Source organism: Dermacentor andersoni, chromosome 4 (genome assembly GCF_023375885.2).
Source record: "Dermacentor andersoni chromosome 4, qqDerAnde1_hic_scaffold, whole genome shotgun sequence".
In the NCBI taxonomy this organism is placed as follows: domain Eukaryota; kingdom Metazoa; phylum Arthropoda; class Arachnida; order Ixodida; family Ixodidae; genus Dermacentor; species Dermacentor andersoni.
This window is the reverse complement of record NC_092817.1, coordinates 150,029,231-150,047,238: the sequence shown is the minus strand read 5'-3', so window position 1 is coordinate 150,047,238 and position 18,008 is coordinate 150,029,231. Positions and strand designations below refer to the sequence as shown.

The 18,008-nt window shown below is 48.3% G+C and overlaps 1 protein-coding gene across 1 annotated transcript in view; it reads left to right on the top strand.

Annotated features, from left to right (window-relative positions):
- LOC126537919 (fatty-acid amide hydrolase 2-A-like) overlaps positions 1–16,580 on the top strand; it is a 35,300-nt gene extending 18,720 nt beyond the window's left edge. Inside the window, exons 3-7 of the mRNA XM_050185034.3 lie at positions 763–972; positions 9,561–9,680; positions 10,543–10,697; positions 12,679–12,774; positions 15,410–16,580. Of these exons, the coding sequence (XP_050040991.1) occupies positions 763–972; positions 9,561–9,680; positions 10,543–10,697; positions 12,679–12,774; positions 15,410–16,009 (1,181 nt within the window). The 3' untranslated portion in view covers positions 16,010–16,580. The remainder of the gene's footprint in view (positions 1–762; positions 973–9,560; positions 9,681–10,542; positions 10,698–12,678; positions 12,775–15,409) is intronic.
- Positions 16,581–18,008: the final 1,428 nt, after the last annotated feature.

Sequence of the window (18,008 nt, the reverse complement as noted above, 5' to 3'; positions counted from 1 at the left end):
TATTGCATTGCTGCCTTCGAACTAAAGCGTGGCAAGCGAACGTACGAACCATTAAGATCGGCACGTTTCGTAAATTATGTTGTCGCTGTGCGGAAAAAAGAAAAGAAACCAACAAAGAACTTGTCTTATTTCAGATTTCACTGTTCTGCACGAAACACCCGTTACACGCCCAATAAACAGTCGCCTGTGAATATAGTGGCAAATGAATCCTTCCTCATAGGCAGCATTCTCAACTTCATAGTGAAAAAGAAAACCCATCATGCCGTTGCCGCGTGTCCCATCTGTGTCCAAGACATTTGAAAAACGGGGACAGAAACAAGGGTTAGTGCTCTGACATCGCCACGACGGTGCGTGCGTCTGGATAAATGTCTGCCGCCGTCATGAGGACTGTTACGCACGTGCACCTCGTGTTCTGCATTTGCATCCCGAAAGCTCCCCTATACCATTTCCCTGTTGCGCTTTATAGCAATTGAGCGAAGTATTTTGGAAGAAAAATGACAGCCTCATTCTCTTTAACAGACATCGAACGCATCCCGTTCGCAATTTAGCCGATTTCATCGCATGGTGGCCTTGATTCTGGCATTGCGCTGACCGTACGCGTTTGTGGGGTGATAGGAGCAGCACAGTGTGCCATATGTGCTCACCATTGCCGGCTCCTGCGTTTCCATTTGGTCATGCAAAGATGGCTGGCTTTACCACTGCTCGTCGTCGCGCAATTTCTGACACCCGGATTTTAACTGCGGAGCCGTGTTCGCTTCGCAGGTTTACGACAGGACGCAGGCTCGACGTTCTGGCACGGGCGGCGCTCCGAAGAGGACGCCCCGAGCGTGGCGTTGCTCCGGGCAGCCGGCGCCATCCCGCTGGCGCTGACCAACGTGTGCGAGTTGTGCATGTGGGACGACGCGCTGAACCTAGTGGACGGCTGCACGCGGAACCCGCACGACACGCGCCGAAGCCCCGGTGGAAGCAGCGGTGTGTGGTTCGATTGTGTCTTCTACAGGTCTCTGCTGTCGTTTGTAATGCACGGTTTCGTCATGACAGCAACCTCTATACTCCATCAGACCGTAGACCACCCACTAGTCCGTGTTGGCGAGAGAATGGAAAGTTCATGAGCTGCCCTAAAAATGTCAAACCGTCACTTTCGTGACGGTCCTCAGCTATTTAGCTACTAACGCTTCAACCTGGGCCACATACGCTTTCAACCGGCAGTAGTGGAGAATCGCTGCACACATATCTGGACTCATAACATTCATATGCCTGTATAACCTTACTCTATCACCCTCCGGGGTAGCTGAGTACCTAAGGTGCTTGTATACTCAGCTCAAGATTGCGGGCTAATCCCCGGCTCCGGAGATTGCAGGTTTGAATGGAGGCAAACTGCGAAGACGCCCGTGTGCATCGTAGCGCACGTTAAAGATCCCCAGTTGGGCAAAATTCTCCGTAGACCTCCACTACGGCGTCCGTGGGACGTAAAAAGAATATTGGCCATAAAATTATCGTTACTGTACCCCATTTTTTTCAAAGCAATTTGTTTTCTCGACATTTAGCTACAAAAAAAGCAAAAGATTTTTTCTTTCTACAGCTAGCAACCCATCTAGCTAACAATTATCTTGCGTAACAGTGAGAGCAGACGGAATGGTGAAATTTTCAAGGTTGCCTGAACGCCCTTCTGTTTTGTATGATAGACTACTTGACTGATTTCCTTCCAATTTCACTACATTGAAGTGTGGCTCATACCTAGCGATCCATGTTGGGGTCAACAAGGTTTATTGAAGAGGGGCACATAGCTCGTGGCCCATGTTCAGTGACCCGAATTCTCGTTACGGAAGTTCACTGAAGCCTGGCACATGCCTTGTTTCGCATACCCAGTTATGCAAGTTGAAATGAGCTAGGTTGGTTGAAGAGATGGCCAGTGGCACCTATGCAGTGACCGAAATTCACATCAACGACGTTCGTTGAATTTTGGCAATAGCCTGCTGCCACCTATGCAGTGATGCAAGTTTGGCGGAGCCAGCTTTGTTGAAGAGGAGCACAGAAACCGTTACGGCATTTCTTTCTTATGCGTTGTTCACAAAAATAGTAAAATTTTACGTGCTCGCTGGATATAAGGTAGTCTCAACGGTTGCTACAAAGTAAATTGTGGTGGTGCTTGTACAGCCTAAACACATCTCTCGAAAGGGCAATGTTGTAGAGTATTTGTGCTAATAAAACACGTGGAGGCACTGCAGATTCAAGTGGACGTCCAAATTCCCTCTCCCCTGCTCATAAAATTGTAAAGAGGTTTACCCTGCGATAACCCTCTTAGGGTTGCAGTAGGTATAAAAAAAATTTTAAAACGCCCTACCCAGTCCACTTTTATATAATCGAATGCTCGCGAACATGAGGATAGTCACGACTTAGTCTAAAACACACACACGTGCGCACACGCACACGCACTCACACACGCGCACACACACGCGCACACACACGCGCACACACACGCGCACACACACACGCACACACGCACGCGCACACACGCACACGCACACACGCACACGCACACACGCACACGCACACACACACGCACACATGTACACACACACGCGCACACATGCACACATTACCGCATATTTCGAAAGCATATGCTATACATTTCTTTCTGTACTTTGTGTGTTGCTATTCGTATCGAGCAATGTACAACTAAGCCCTCGTGTATGCTGTCAGACAATGAAAATTAGCAAAGTGAGGTTGGAGACGCTGCACTGACATTCTAGGATTATGCAAGGTGAGGTGCGTAAGTGGGCCTAAAAATGCCTGGAAACAGCTACCGCATTGTTTGACGGCAGTCAGAATCGACAGTTTCATTATCATTTCATCATTTTATTGCGTGTACTTAATTTGCAGTTACAGTTTTGCCAGCGCGCTTAAGCACAAATGCTTTTATGCGGGTCTAGGCAGCCGTGACATACTTATTGATCATACATGGACAAATGACTAGATTTATTCATATACAAAGTTAAATGCATGTCCATAATTCCTAACAACGACATCTACAGGTTCCGAACTGGCCGCTCTTCGCGCTGCTGTCGAATACATTGAAAAAGAACCGTCCAACAAATGGGCAATATTTTGTGATTCGAAAGCAGCCCTCCAGAGCTTGCAAAGTTTACGACGTGGCAATTATGAACAGCTGGTGTCACAAATCAACTAAACCTTCCATTGCGCTTCTGAACCAGGATGTGATATTATATTTCAGTGGCTGCCGGGACATTTTGGTGTCGTTGGTAATCACTTCGCCGATGACGCTGCCCGACGTGACCAGGCTGGCGCACCGACATTCGTACCTTTATCGAGAGTCGACGCTGCAAGAGAGCTTCGCAGTCTCGCTCGTACCATCACGCTAAGTTACTGGCATACACCACAGAACTCTAAGTGTCGTTTATACAACCTCGACCCATCACTGAAACTTAAATTACCAGCGAACCTTTCACGACGTGACGCAACACTGCTGTGTCGGCTGTGGGTAAGAGTAGCATTCACCAACTCCTACAGCTATCGTATTGGAATGGCGGATTCACCAATGTGCGCTAAGTGCAAGTGTGAGGAGACCATCAGTCATCTTCTGTGCCACTGTTCTCGCTTCGATAATCAACGTGAAACTCTCCAGTGTGTCTTGAATAGACTGGATGACAGGCCATTTACGGAAGCGAAGATCTTGGGAGCCTGGCCTCACAGTTCATTAGCTCAGAAAGCAGTTCGAGCGCTTTTTCACTACCTGAAGGCAACAGACTTGAGTGCCTGACTATAGACATCCCACACCTAAGTTTTCTCTCTCTCTCTCTTTAACTCCCCATTCCCCTCCCCGCGTGTAGGGTAGCAAACTGGACTCAGTCTGGTTAACCTCCCTGCCTTTCTTTCTTCCCTTCTCTCTCTCTCTCTTTGAATCACATCTTCATATGTCAGTTCGATAAAGACATATCCTGCACTACAGTAAAAACTATGCTTTATAACATACATTCAAGCTTTCTACATGAAAACACAGCACTGCAGAACAAAAGTTAAACTGTATAAAACGCATGCATACTTTATGCATGAACAGTACATATCTTTGTGAAATTAAAAAAAAAGAAAGCATCGGAATCGACAGAATAGCGCGAAGCCCTAACAGGTCTTGTGCGCGAAAGCTGACATGTCATTTATAGACAGCCATTAGTGGGAGAACGGCGGTCACTTGGAATTCTCTTTTCTTTCGACTTAGAAGATGTTGTGTCACTACCTCTTTATTGTGCTTGATTTTAATCAACTCGAAAGCTATTCCCAACAAAGAGAACTATCTTTGCCAGTCGCTTATGCGAACTGTTGTACCCCCTTGTCTCTCATGAAGCGCGGGACACGAACGGCACCTTAATGTTTTCTTTTGCAGAAAGACATGTTATTGACGATTAGTATGCTAATAATTTGTTACTTGACAATTCTGCTGTGCGCGATCGTGTTTAAAGAGATTTAATAAAAAGAGACTACATCACCTTCAATTAAAACAATGTTCAAACTGCGTGAATATTGTCACGAACCTCCATAATACTCTTGGGGTTTTAATAAACCACAGAGCAGCGGGCTCTTGAAAAGCGCGTCCGTTGGGGTTGGCTCGCGGGCAGAAAACGCACGCGGTCTTCTTTGTCCTTTAGGGCTCGACCCACTCTTGCCCTCCACCCACTACCTACATGTGGCATTATCCCCCCCCCCCCTTTCGAACGAAGGCATTGTCTCGATGCTGCAAAATGAGCGTAAGCAATAAAAACAAATCCGACGAAAAAGTAATCCAACGCAGACAAAGCGAACAGAGAGGCAAGCTCACGAAGATAATGAAAAGCAGAAACAAAGAAGGGTGAAAGAGAGAAAAAAGTTATCAACGCGCAGTGTACGGCTTCATGCGCACAACATGAACTATGTCCGAGCTCGGTTGCCTTGTGTCCGGGTCCGGGTCTGCGATGTTGTGTCCGGGACCAGTTCATAGTTAACGTCACTGACGCGGCGTAGTACTTTATGCGGACCGAAATACCTGCTCAGTAACTTTTCACATTGGCCATGGCGGCGAACAGGAGTCCAAACCAAAACTTGGCCTCTGGGGTTTTAGGACACGTCCTTGTGGCGATGTTGTAGCGTTGTGCGTCCGTCTGCTGCTGCGGGCCGATGTGCAGCCGCGCGAACTGCTCAGCGAATTCATCGGCGTCAGTTGTCAAGTGGTCGCCGTCTTGACACGGCAGCATAGCAGCCAGCGTCGCCTGGACTTCGCGACCGTCGAAAAGGCGAAATGGTGTGAATCGCGTCGTCTTTTGTACGGCGGCGGTATAGGTCAGAGTCGCGTAAGGCAAGATACGTTCCCATGTTTTGTGTTGGACGTCGACGTACATGGAAATCATGTCTGTGATCGTCTTATTCAGTCGCTCAGTAAGTCCGTTGGTCTGTGGATGATGCGCAGTCGTTGGTCGATGCCTGGTGTTGCTTAATTCAAAAACTTCATCCATAAGCTGTGCAGTGAAAGCTGTCCCTCTGTCTGTTATGACAGTGGAGGGAGCACCGTGACGCAGTACGATGTGGCGCGTGAAGAATTGCGCTACCGCTGAAGCCGTGGCTCGTGGGATCGCCTGCGTCTCAGCATGGCATGTTAAATAATCAGTTGCGGCGATCACGTATTTGTTGCCGTCGGCAGAAAGAGGAAACGGTCCGAGAATGTCCATGCCGACTTGGTCGAAAGGCGTGTGAGGTGCTTCGATTGGCTGAAGGAAGCCAGCCGGCTTAACGGAAGGTGTCTTTCGGCGCTGGCATTCACGGCAGCCTTTAACGCACTGCTTGACGTTTGCCGAAAGCCCGGGCCAATAGTACATCTCGCTTAGTCTAGAGAGTGTTCGTGAGAAGCCTAAATGTCCAGATGTGGGTTCATTATGACAAGTGAAGAGGACGTCAGCTCTCATGTCTCTTGGGACAGCCAGGAGGTATGTATGGCTGCTCGAACGGGCATTCTTCTTGTACAGCACGTTGTCTCGTAGACAGAAGGACGTCAACAAGCGAGACAGATGACATGCTATGGCTGTGCCTCGGCCCTCTAAATGATCGATGATCGGTCGAATGTCAGCGTCGTCACGCTGCCGTCTGATCAAATCCGACGAACTAATAGCGCCCAGGAAGCCGTCATCGTCCTCTGTTTTCTGACAGACAGGATCAATGAGTGCACGGGACAGTGTATCAGCGTCTTCGTGCTTACGGCCAGACTTATAAACGATAGTGTCGTCCAATTCCTGTAGCCGCAAGCTCCACCGTGTCAGCCGTCTTGAAGGGTCGCGCATGCTTGCCAACGAACAGAGGGCATGGGGGTCCATCGCTACTTTGAAGGAACGACCATAGAGGTAGGGGCGAAACTTGATAATCGCCCACATGACTGCGAGGCAGTCTTTCTCCGTAGTCGAATAATTCACCTCGGCGCGGGACAGTGAGTGGCTGGCATAGGCTACAACTCTTTCCACTCCATCTTGACGCTGGACGAGCACTGCTCCAAGGCCAATGCTACTTGCGTCGGTATGCACCTCTGTATCGGCATCATCGTCAAAATCTGCAAGAAGGGGTGCTGACTGTAGGCGCTGTCGCAATTCAGTAAAAGCTGTCTTTTGTTCATTATTCCAGACAAATGGCGTGTCGTCCCTTGTAAGGCGAGTCAGTGGCTCCGCTATCTTCGAAAATCCCTTAATAAACCGGCGATAGTAGGCGCACATAAACCCAGGAGGCGCCGGACGGCCTTCTTATCAGCGGGAGCTGGAAATGTGGCCACAGCGGCAAGTTTGTCTGGATCGAGTCGGACCCCTTTGGCGCTTACTACATGCCCGAGGAACTTGAGCTCTTCGTAACCGAAGTGGCACTTTTGCGGCTTAAGTGTGAGGTCTGCCGATCGGATGGCGTTGAAGATGCTGCTCGAATGTTTCTGAAAATACGACTACATCATCAAGGTACTCAAGACAAGTCTGCCACTTCAGTCGAGTGAGGACAGTGTCCATCATTCGCTGGAAAGTAGCCGGGGCTGAACACAAGCCAAAAGGAAGGACTCGAAATTCGTAGAGACCATCTCGAGTCACAAAGGCTGTTTTCGCGCGGTTTCGTTCGTCTACCTCGATTTGACAGTAGCCACTTTTTAAATCGAGAGAAACGCGGCAACGGGTACGTCTGTTTAATCACGTTGTTAAGCTTGTGGTAGTTGACGCAGAAGCGGAGCGTTCCGTCTTTATTCCGTCTTTAACTGGAAATGACTACGGGCTGTTAGAAGGTTCGACGACACCATAGTCAAGCATCTCCCGGACCTGCGTACGTATGACTTCGCGTTATTTTGCTGACACGCGGTAAGGCTGCTGGTGTATCGGGCGTGCGTCCTCGAACGTGATGATCCTGTGTCTAATAATGGGAGTCTGGCGTACCCTTGAAGAACTCGCGAAGCAGGTCCGGATTTCGTGCAAAATCCTGTGCAGAGCTGTCTGGCTGACGGTGGACAGTTCAGAATTGACGTCGATATGGCCGAAAGATGTGTCTGCTGCCTCCACTACTTCCGGCGTGAAACAGCTGTTAACGTTTGCTACTTCGTCTGCAAACGCTATCGAAGTACCGCGGAAAAGATGGTGATCGTTGCTAAAGTTGGTAACGCGCAATTGCGACTGGCCATCCCAAAGCTCTACAGCGCTTCTAGCCACACAAACACCTTGCTTCAGGTGGTGTTCCAAATTAGTTTTGGCCACCGCTTCGCCTTCGTGTAAGCCACAACATATGGCGTCGACGAGGACATTGGCTTGTGGAGGAGGCGTAACACTGTCTCGAGAAACACGAAGTACGTCGGCACGCCGTTGATCGTCCTGCACGTCGATCCCTCGGTCGGCTGAGAATGAGATACGACGCTCGTGAAGATTAATAATAGCGTCATACTTCTGCAGGAAGTCAAAGCCAAGAATAACGTCGCGGGAGCATTCACATAAGACAAGGCAACACGCTACGAATGTAGATCCTTGAATTTCAACTCTAGTCGTTAAGGTGCCCAGCGGGGTAACGACGTGACCGCCAGCTGTCCGAATATGCGAGTCATACCACGGCGTGATTACTTTCTTCAGCTGCGTTGCCGTTTTACCACTTAGTATCGAGTAGTCAGCGCCGGTGTCCACTAAAGCGCTAGCGGCGTAAACGTCAATAGTCATTGCTATATCGAGAGAAAGTCGGTCGCCATGTTCAGCTGCAGGTGGTGTCGGATAGGGATCTGTCTGTGTCTGCGTCGATCGGCGGTCTTCAGCACTTCGATCGTCAGCGACCACGCCCCCAAAGGTCGCTTTAGTTAGTTTTCCCGGCGGGGACTGGGCGAGCGCGCGGTAGAATATCCCTGGGGCTGAGGCGAAAATCATCTCGGAGACGGTGGTTTGACATAGTGGTTTGATCGATGCAGGAGCATCTTTTCCATGATCGCGCCTCGGACAAGAACTCCGTGACCGTCTTCGGAGGGCTCCACACGAGACCAGCAAAGAGCTGCTCCTCGACCTCGCGCATCAGATGGCGTAACTTCTCCTCCGTCATTCCTGGATCAGCTTGTCTGAAGAGGCGCGTCATGTCTTCGATGTACGTGGTCACAGTTTCATTGGGCAACTGGACGCGGGCCCGAATTGCTCGTACCGCTCGTTCCTGGCGATCAGCACTGGTGTAGGTCTAAAAAGCCGACGACAAAATTTGTGCCACGATGTCATTTGCTCTTCACGGTTTCGAAACATGTATGCGCGCCGTCCATCAGGTAGAAGTGGACCTACCTCAGTTTTAACGCGTCGTTCCAATGGTTCAAGGCGGCCACGCGTTTGAAGTCGGCCTTCCATTCTTCAACGTATACAAACACTGCTCCATGGAACGTCGTCGGAGCCCGTGTGCTCTCAAGTGTATACCGGTTCAACATCGTGCCCTGCGTACCGGTTGGGGCGGGTAGAGTGGAAGCGCTGGTCATACCGGTTGAAGTGGTGGGCATAGCGTCGACGACTTCCGGGGATAGTCCCCTGATCCTGCGGCTGGCCCGATGCACGGGAGTGTCGACTGGCACTGGATTCGGCGTGCGGATCCTTGGAGGTGTTTGCGACATCCGTGAGGGCTACCCCGCACCTCCACCAGTTTGTCACGAACCTCCAGAATACTCTTGGCATTTTAATAAACCGGAGAGCAGCGGGCTCTTGGAATGCGCGCCATGATAAGCTCGTACAAAGCTCAATTTACTATTTCGGTCAAATAAACGCAATAGAGTTAGGGCTAAGCAAAACACTCTATTTCACTGCCGCTTTCAGTGGTCTTCCCTTCATGTCAAGCATGATTTCTGCTTGTATTCACAGTTCGACGCTTGCACCATCATTCACGACAGAATGTAATTACGGTAAGGAAATCACATACTCATTATTGCTCGGAAAGGATGTTCTGCTTAATTATTTCCTGTAAGCATCTTATTTGTCCACGAAAGTACACGGCCTAGACGTGTATTTCTTTCATTATTTCATCTTTCATCATCATCTTTTTTTCGCAAACCATAGGTGGAGAGGGAAGCCTCCTGGCAGCGGCTGGCTCCCTGATTGGCCTAGGAACAGACATTGGCGGAAGCGTGCGAACACCAGCCGCCTATTGCGGGGTCTTCGGCCACAAGCCAACAGCCGGTGATTACGACAATTCGAATGTCTTTTTTACTGCGTTAGCATTAGGTGTGTCAAAGTGGAAACATATTTGTCTGCAAAGTGGTGGAAGAAGGTCACGTGGTAGAGTTAGAGATAGGAGAGCTCAGAAGAGCATATATATATATATATATATATATATATATATATATATATATATATATATATATATATATATATATATATATATAGCCACTGAGAGCGGTCTGCTCTGGACCACCGCCAGCTGAACTTCGCTGCTTGAAGAGGCTGGACGTGTGTCGAGTGAGCGCCTCGACAACACTTTGCAGCGAGGTGAATGCGGTTTAAATAACGGAACCTGGATCCAAAAGAGGTGCAACGTAGTGCCAACACCTTTGTTTAGCACTTACCGCTAAATCCCCAGTGACATTTTTTTTCCCGATTCAGTAACTTAATTCTCTTCTCTTCTACCCGCTGTGGTTGTTAAGCGGTACGGAGTCGTGCTCATGGCATGTTAGATTCCAGACCTTGCCTGCACCCTTTCGACGGAGCTTGTGATGCGAAAGCGTGCGTGATCAGATTTGGCCATGCGTTTGAAGCCCCAGGGAATCACAATTAAAGTGGGGAAACCGAATATATCACCTCTATTAGCCACAAGCTTGATTTACGTGGAACGCTATCAATACACAACTAATTTCGTGTGCCTCTCCTCCCATAACTGTTTATGACCCCTCTGCTCACAATAGAGGCATGGGCTAGCTCCATTCACCCTTTCCATGTTAAAGGATTCAGAAACTTTGCAATACAAGAAAAATAGGTTTCCATGGTGGCGATGATGGCGCTACTGTTGTTGTGCTGACTTCTGACCTTTATACGCTACCCTCAGGAGTGGTGCCCAACACTGGCCTGCTGCCAGATGTCGGGAAAAACCTGGTGCAGTTCAACTGCGTGGGCCCCATGGCCAGGTTCGCGGAGGACTTGCCGCTGATGCTCAAAGTTCTGGCGGGAAGTCCAACCAACGGGATTCGACTAAATGAACAGGTGCGTACGATTCTATGGGGTGCTGTCATAAAGTGAGTCAACGAGCCGTCGTTGTTGCGTACCTAATGAAGACAAAGCTGAGCAAATAAGAAAAAAAGTACAGAGGCTCGAATGTGTCCGAAATCCTCGCAGTTTGTGCTCAGGAATAAAAAAATATTTCACGTGGAGAGCGTATACTACCAAACGTCACGGCTCTTCAAAGCTTTGAAAAAAAATAGAGCCCTGATGGATTATATACGATACAACGAAAACAGCTTTTTTTCACCTTGTTTGCAACGATTATTGATCTTTGGAAGACTAGTGCGGTATGGAAATGAGCTAATAATAATAATAATAATAATAATAATAATAATAATAATAATAATAATAATAATAATAATAACAATAATAATAATAATAATAATAATAATAATAATCAGCCTGGCTACGTCCACTGCAGGGCAAAGGCCTCTCCCATACTTCTCCAACTACCCCGGTCATGTGCTAATTTTGGCCATGCTGTCCCTAAGAATACAGCAGGCTATTTCAAAATTTTGAAAAAGCGCTGATAACGCGCGAGGATCAATGTGGAAGAAACAATAATTTCTGCTTGCAGTCATTGTTCTTTTCTCGAAGGGAACTATGTAAAAGTGGTAAAGCTGCGTATTGAAAAATAAAACCCCTATTTCATGAAAAACCCGCTAAATGAGCTTTATCAAAGCTGGCGAATGAGTAGGAAATTGACGCAGCTTGCTTTATTTATCTACGAATTGTAGGGAAGTTCAACTCCGCGGAATCAAGGAAAAGAGGTTTAGATGGGCGAGGCCTTGCCATATAAGTCACACCACTGAAACACACACAAGACATGTACGAAAAGTAACCGACCTTACTACTATTAGAAAAGAAGCGTCTCCTGGCGTTTACGTCATCCCAATACCATTAAAAATAGTTTCCTCCTTCTTCAACGCGCACCGTGTCTCGCGGTCTTTCCTATTCGCGAAATAGTTCTGGAATACTGGAGTTCTGGAGTGTATCTTTGAGGCAGAAATAAAATTTATTATTTATTATTTATAATACCTCCTCGGAAGCGCTGTTAGGGCAGCCGTCGCGTTGCGCTTGATGTTTCTTGAGGTATTAAAGTATTTTCCTATCAAGTGCTTCATTGATTTTCGGGAACAGCCAGAACTTGCATGTGGATATGTGCGCACACTGAGCAGCTTGACGGATCAACCGAATGCTGCGCTTGATCCAAAAATACTGAATCAAGTGAGCTTCATGGACGGGAGTGCCACTGCCCTCGCGCCGCTGCCTATTCTTCGAACGCCTCCGAGACACAAACTTTGGAGGCAACCGCTTAATTCCCAAATCGGATTCAAAGTGGCATTCACAGAATTTAGTTGTTGTGTGCTAGGTGAACAATCTTTTTTAAATTTCACCGAAGGTCTCGTATTTCCAAGGTTTCGTATTTTTTAAACAATTGCTTCATTATGGCTTGTTGGCCTCACAAAAGCATAGTTCACTCTCCACAGATGTTTCACTTTCCCTGAGGCATTACTGTCACACATTTATCTGCTCAGAGTCCGTAGCGTCATCTCCAAACGCGGTTTCAATCTTCTGTAATGCTTCTGCTTGGCTATATCCAAACTTCTCACAGAATGTTATACAGTGCCTTTGTTCGAGTCGTTCTGTCCTTTACGGTGACTTAACATCGCGCCAAGGTGATGCGACGGTACTCAACACAAATCATCATGCACAGCAGCAAACGCAAGTGAAGGTGAAGCTGCCTGTACGCTAAACGCATCATGGGCTGTCCACCCGCGTCGCAGTGTGACCGACTCGAGCCCTGTAGCTTACGTTAAAAATAAATAAAATAAGATATTTTTCAGGCCGGCCCACTAGTTTCTACATAGGGACGCAACATCACGTCATCGAGAGCACATCTCTTAATAAGTGAAGCAACACCATCCGAAAAACGAAACTCGACACTATTTTCTTTCTTCAGGTAAATATGAAGACGCTGAAGCTGTATTACATGGACACGGAAGGAAGCCTTTACATCAGCCGTGTGACCCCCGAGGTTCGTCGAGCAGTTACACGGGCAAGTATTTTCATAAATGCTTCAGAGGAAGCGCCCCCCCCCCCCCCCCACCGCTCTGTTGAACATTTAATTAGAAACAAAATGACCAGTGTTTTGTTTTGATGGGTGTACTATACCGAGCCATCGCCTTCGCCGAAAGACCTTATACTCCGATTGCCCTGAGAAATACAGTTTTTCTATAGCTCAGCCGTAGATGGGCTTCCTAGCCGACAACTTCCTCCGCCGTCCCCCTCCCACACACATACACACACACACTCTCCCTCCCTCTGCCTTTTACCTCGTATTCTCACTCGCTTTCTTGCTGCTACGATATTCTTTGTCCCTTCATTTGTCCCATACGCATCACTAGAACACACGCCTGGTGCATTCGTCTTGAATCGGCGGCTGACGCCCGATGGTCACGTAGCGAAAATCGCAGTGATGATATCAGAGTGCACGCAAGCTACGCTGGCGTATAGATAAACGCTGCGGCAGAAGGTCCAGAGCAAGGCGCATACGATTGAAAGCCCTGTCGGTCTGCGGCTTCTTCTCTTCAGCGTCCCGGAATATAGCACACCGTGGCACAAGTCCCCCGCCGTAAGAACGCCGTGCCGGTGCTCTAAAGCCCACCGTGCGAGTTCGAGTAAAAGAGCTTGAACCCGGAGATGCGTACAAGTTCAGTAACTCTGGCAGATGTATACACATATGCGGCAACCAATGGCGCACGAGACGATAGAGGCCAACATAACGAGGCATCAGCTTTTCACAGAGACCCACCTGTTGAAGATGGGGAGGGGATCAAAGGAGAACCTCGGATCCAGGGTCGACGTGGGCATTTCTGTGATAGCGATCATAAAGTGTTTTTTGGTTAGTTTGAGATACTAGAAGACGATCATGGGCGATGCAGCTTGCGGCGTCGGCGAGGCCAGTGGCGTCATGAGCATATAGGAGCAGGTAGAGAGTGTATCAGCATATAAGAAGCAAGGAGTCGAAGAGTCAAAACGAGTCGTGGCCATATGGGAAATATAAAAATGAATAAACCTCAGTGTTGCGGCACGAAGGGTTATAAGCAAAGGTAAGAAAGAGCAATGCAGAATCCCAATACGCTTGTCTTCCAATACATAGGTACCGAGCATTTCGGTAATCGTACCGTAGACGCACTCGGCGAGCCCGTTTGTTTGTGAATGATAAGCCGTCGTGAACTGGTGATGTGTGGGGAAGGAACGGAGGAGAACGCCGACGACTTTTGCGACAAATGCGCGGCCGTGATCTGTGATAACGTCGCAAAAAACATCGGCGACTTCGGTGGTGCAGTTCGTGGGAGGAGCGACCACGTGACAGCGAAGCGAGTCGCATAATCAGTGATGACGGCAATCCAACGCTTGCCTAAGGTTGACGTCGGGAAAGGTCCGAGGAGGTACAGCCCCACGCGGAAAGACGGATCGTTGGGAATGTCGGTACGCTGCAGTAATCCAGCTGGAAGCAACGAAAGTTTCTAGTGGCGTCGGCAGCGCTAACAGGTTGCAACGTATCGTTAAACAGTACGGTGACAGCCAGGACAGAAGAAGCGTCGACTGACGCGGTGGTAAGTGCGAGCTTTGCCCAAGTGGAAATGCATTTCCTGAGGCTGTGGGAGCACTTCGGAGTGTATACGTGCTCGGGAACAACCACAAGAAGTACGGCGTATCAGAGTGCAAGATAGGCCACTACAACATATCGCTTATTAAAAATGAAGAGATCGGAGTGCAAGATCCGAGTGTGAAGCGGTGCGGCCATTGATGATGGATATTAAAGAAAGATCACGATGCTGTTCAACGGAGAAGTGGACAAAGTCCGTAAGGGACTATACGCCGCCATCTGTGCCGGCCGGCACCGTCGTCGATGGGATCAGGCTGGTAGGTTGTATGACAGGACATACAGCCGGAGTGTAATCTGCCTGATTTCTACAGTATAGAAAACGAGTAGTTTCGTAATCGTTACGCCCAGTGGCCGAGGTGTGCCGTGCGGTTTTCGATCGAGGGCCTCCGGAATCGGCCCCGTTTTCATTACACCGTCTCCGGAATCGGCTCAGTTTAGTATCACACCGTCTCCAGGATCAGCCCACTTGAGAAAACGACCTGAGCAGATAAACCTGTCCACGACAAGTAAGGCTAAGAATGACTGGTGTAAATGGAGGAACCATGCATTTGAATGCGTATATTTATTTCAGTGAGGACCCTTTAAGGACATTTATACAGTGCACTACATTCAGTACCGGTCGAGATCGTAACTGAAGAGGCTGTAATGATTTCTTGCCAGTGTACAAGGAATCAGTTGTCGTTCAGTCGTATGCGTCAGTGCATCATCGTGCCTTTGCCTTATTGTTGCCGTCACACACACGCACACACACCCACTCGCCTCAGACACGCAATTCTTCGGCTTAAACGGTTATGCTAGCAACACTGGGGGGAACTAACAGACGATGCTACATAACTAGCAACCTGCAAAGTGCTTCGCATATTCCGTCAGTCTGTGAGATTTTCCCCATTTTTTATTTCGTATACAGAAACCTTTTGCCTGTCTCTTGCTGCCTCTTATCAATTTCGTTTCTGTACTGATAGAAGTAGGGGAAACTACATGTTAAGACGTTTCTCGTCCCTGTAATCTGCACGCACAGGTCACCCAGTACCTCAAGGCAGCGCACGGACTCGAAGCGCAGCGACTGCAGCTGCCCGAGATGCGATTCGCCATGTACATGTGGTACAAGGTCGCCGACGCGATGGATGACAAGCCACTGGCCGAGATGTTCAGACCCGGTGGCTTCAACACGCTAGTCGAACTGTTTCGCTACCTGGTGGGAGCTGGCCGGCACACCCTGGCGGCATTGGCCGCGTGCACCATTATGACAGCTTGCCGCTTCCGTACGAAGCAGAAGGCTGACGCCTACATGGCCTCCTTAGACAGCGCCCGCGACAGGCTCGAGGAGACGCTAGGGGATGATGGAGTGCTCGTCCTGCCCGCGGCCATGAGCGCTGCCCCGTTCCAGAATCAGGACTTGTTCTTCTTAGATTCGTCTTGCATGACGGCTCTGTTCAATTGGTTCAAGGTGCCCGCCACAGTGTGCCCTGTAATGCGATCCGCGAAGGGATTGCCCCTGTGTGTGCAGGTGGTGGCGAAGAGGGGAAACGACAGGCTATGCCTGGCTGTCGCCAGGGAAATCGAGAACCGCTTTGGCGGGTGGCTTGATCCTTCGACGAAAATGAAAGGTCGAGTCTAACTTCCAGGTAATTGTGAAACATTAATGTAGTTGGTCCTTGTTTTGACGCGGTTTCTTGAATGTACTAAAATTGCGAGGAAGCTGTTTCAACGTGTGCGTAACTGCGAAGAGTGCCTCAGGTTAATAGCTTGCAGGAAAAGTCTTTTGTAAATTTTTTTGTTGTCATGTGAAGTAAGAAATTACTCTGTACAAAGCATTTCTCGTTTTCATATATAACGTTGAACGTCCGCGTTTCAGAAAATATTTCCCGTATTTCTAAAATCAGGAAATATTGCGAGAGATACATCTAGTGAATTTTTTTCTATGGATGGATGAAGAAAAAATGCGTTTCTTTATTCGTTGTTACACGCAGGTTCTCCTTGCGTCAAACGCGCCGAAACAATGATTTTGCAGTTAAATTGATTTGCAACTCGACGCATGACAAATATGTTGGCAGGAATACTCTACTGTCCCGAGAATTGCGGCGAGAAACGCACGACATCGCGGTTAAAGACGTCGAAGTGACTGTCCCAATAGTGAATTATAGTCTATCAACAGCACTACTATAGTATATAACTACAATTATAATTTTTTTCTGGAATCTTTTATTTAGGACAATATGAGCCTGTTGTTAAATCTACCAGCTTCTACTGGCGGACCTGTCGCATCAGCAAACAAGTCCGTAGTGGACAGAAGGCCGAATATTGAATAACCTAGAAGACGCTCTTTAACTAGTTGTTTTAAGTGTAAAGAAATGACTGTATCCGAAAGTGAGATCATGGAAGAAGAATATTGTCGCGTAGGAAAATTCGGAGAAGTTCACTATTGGCAAACGATTTAATACTGCGGCAAGAAATAAACGTCGTTGACACGATTGACTGAGTTAGCGAAATAGCAAGTGGAGAAGAAAATAGTTGAGCAAAGAAAGAAGCGCACAAGTTGTTACAGGGAGGTTCCCATATCAAACGCCTCTTTCACTTTATTAACATTAGATCAGATTGTTTTCATAATCCAGCATCTTCGTCAGAATTGGCATAACCCCTTTTCAAGAAAACAAAAACAACTTATAATTACTATTATTTAAATATAGGTTGTACTGACCAATAACTCGCGAGGAAGCAAGATATCTTATGCTTCCATTGCGAACCATGTCCTCCCCCCCCCCCCCCCCTCTCGTGGGTAGGTGCTGTAAGTTGACGGTGACAACAAGTCGTGTCAACACAAGAGTGACAGAGCAGGTAAGTCATCGTGAGCGATGATCTTTCATCCAAACGACGTGCAGGGTGGTGCGCAGTCTTATGGCGAGAGTGCCGTGAAGAGACTGCTGTGATTACTCTAGTTGACATCATTTTGGAGTTGAGGAACTAGGCATGGCCCAAAATAGCAGCGTAGGAGGGTTTCGGAGAGGCCTCGAGAAGTTGAAGCTCCACATTCAGCAGTGATCGCTGGTGCTGCTTATCACTTCTATGTGGCTAAGTATATACTGGTGAACATCGTAGGCTTGCTGACGCAATTGCTTCGCCGGAACACTTGGCGATGGAGTCCGCATCCGGGAGAGCATGTGGGGCCAATTTCGCGTCTTTGAAGTGAGCAAGGGGTGAATCTGGTGGTTTAAGGGTTATTGCAGGGTTTGATGATTGACGCCGATTCGCATTATCTTAATTTGCACCTTATTTAACCCATGTCGCGGGTTTATGGTTCCGACGATCTGACAGCGTTGCCGCGAGCCGCCACTCAAGGAAATAATGAAGCAAAAGGAAAAGCTAAACTCAACTGGCGTTTTCTCCGGTCGCAACTCGTTCCACGAGCATACAGACCAGCTGACTACGAACCGAATTCCTTTCCTGGTCTCTGGATCAGTCTAAACAAAGAAGGTTGAACTAAGCAACAGCCATGCGCGTGACCGTTGAATAGATGGCGACAACTGAACGCATCTCGAGTCAATCGCGCGGGCACCGAATCGACGAGAAAACTGGTTTTCAGACCCCAGGAGATGCCGATAAATACCGTCATCCAAAAG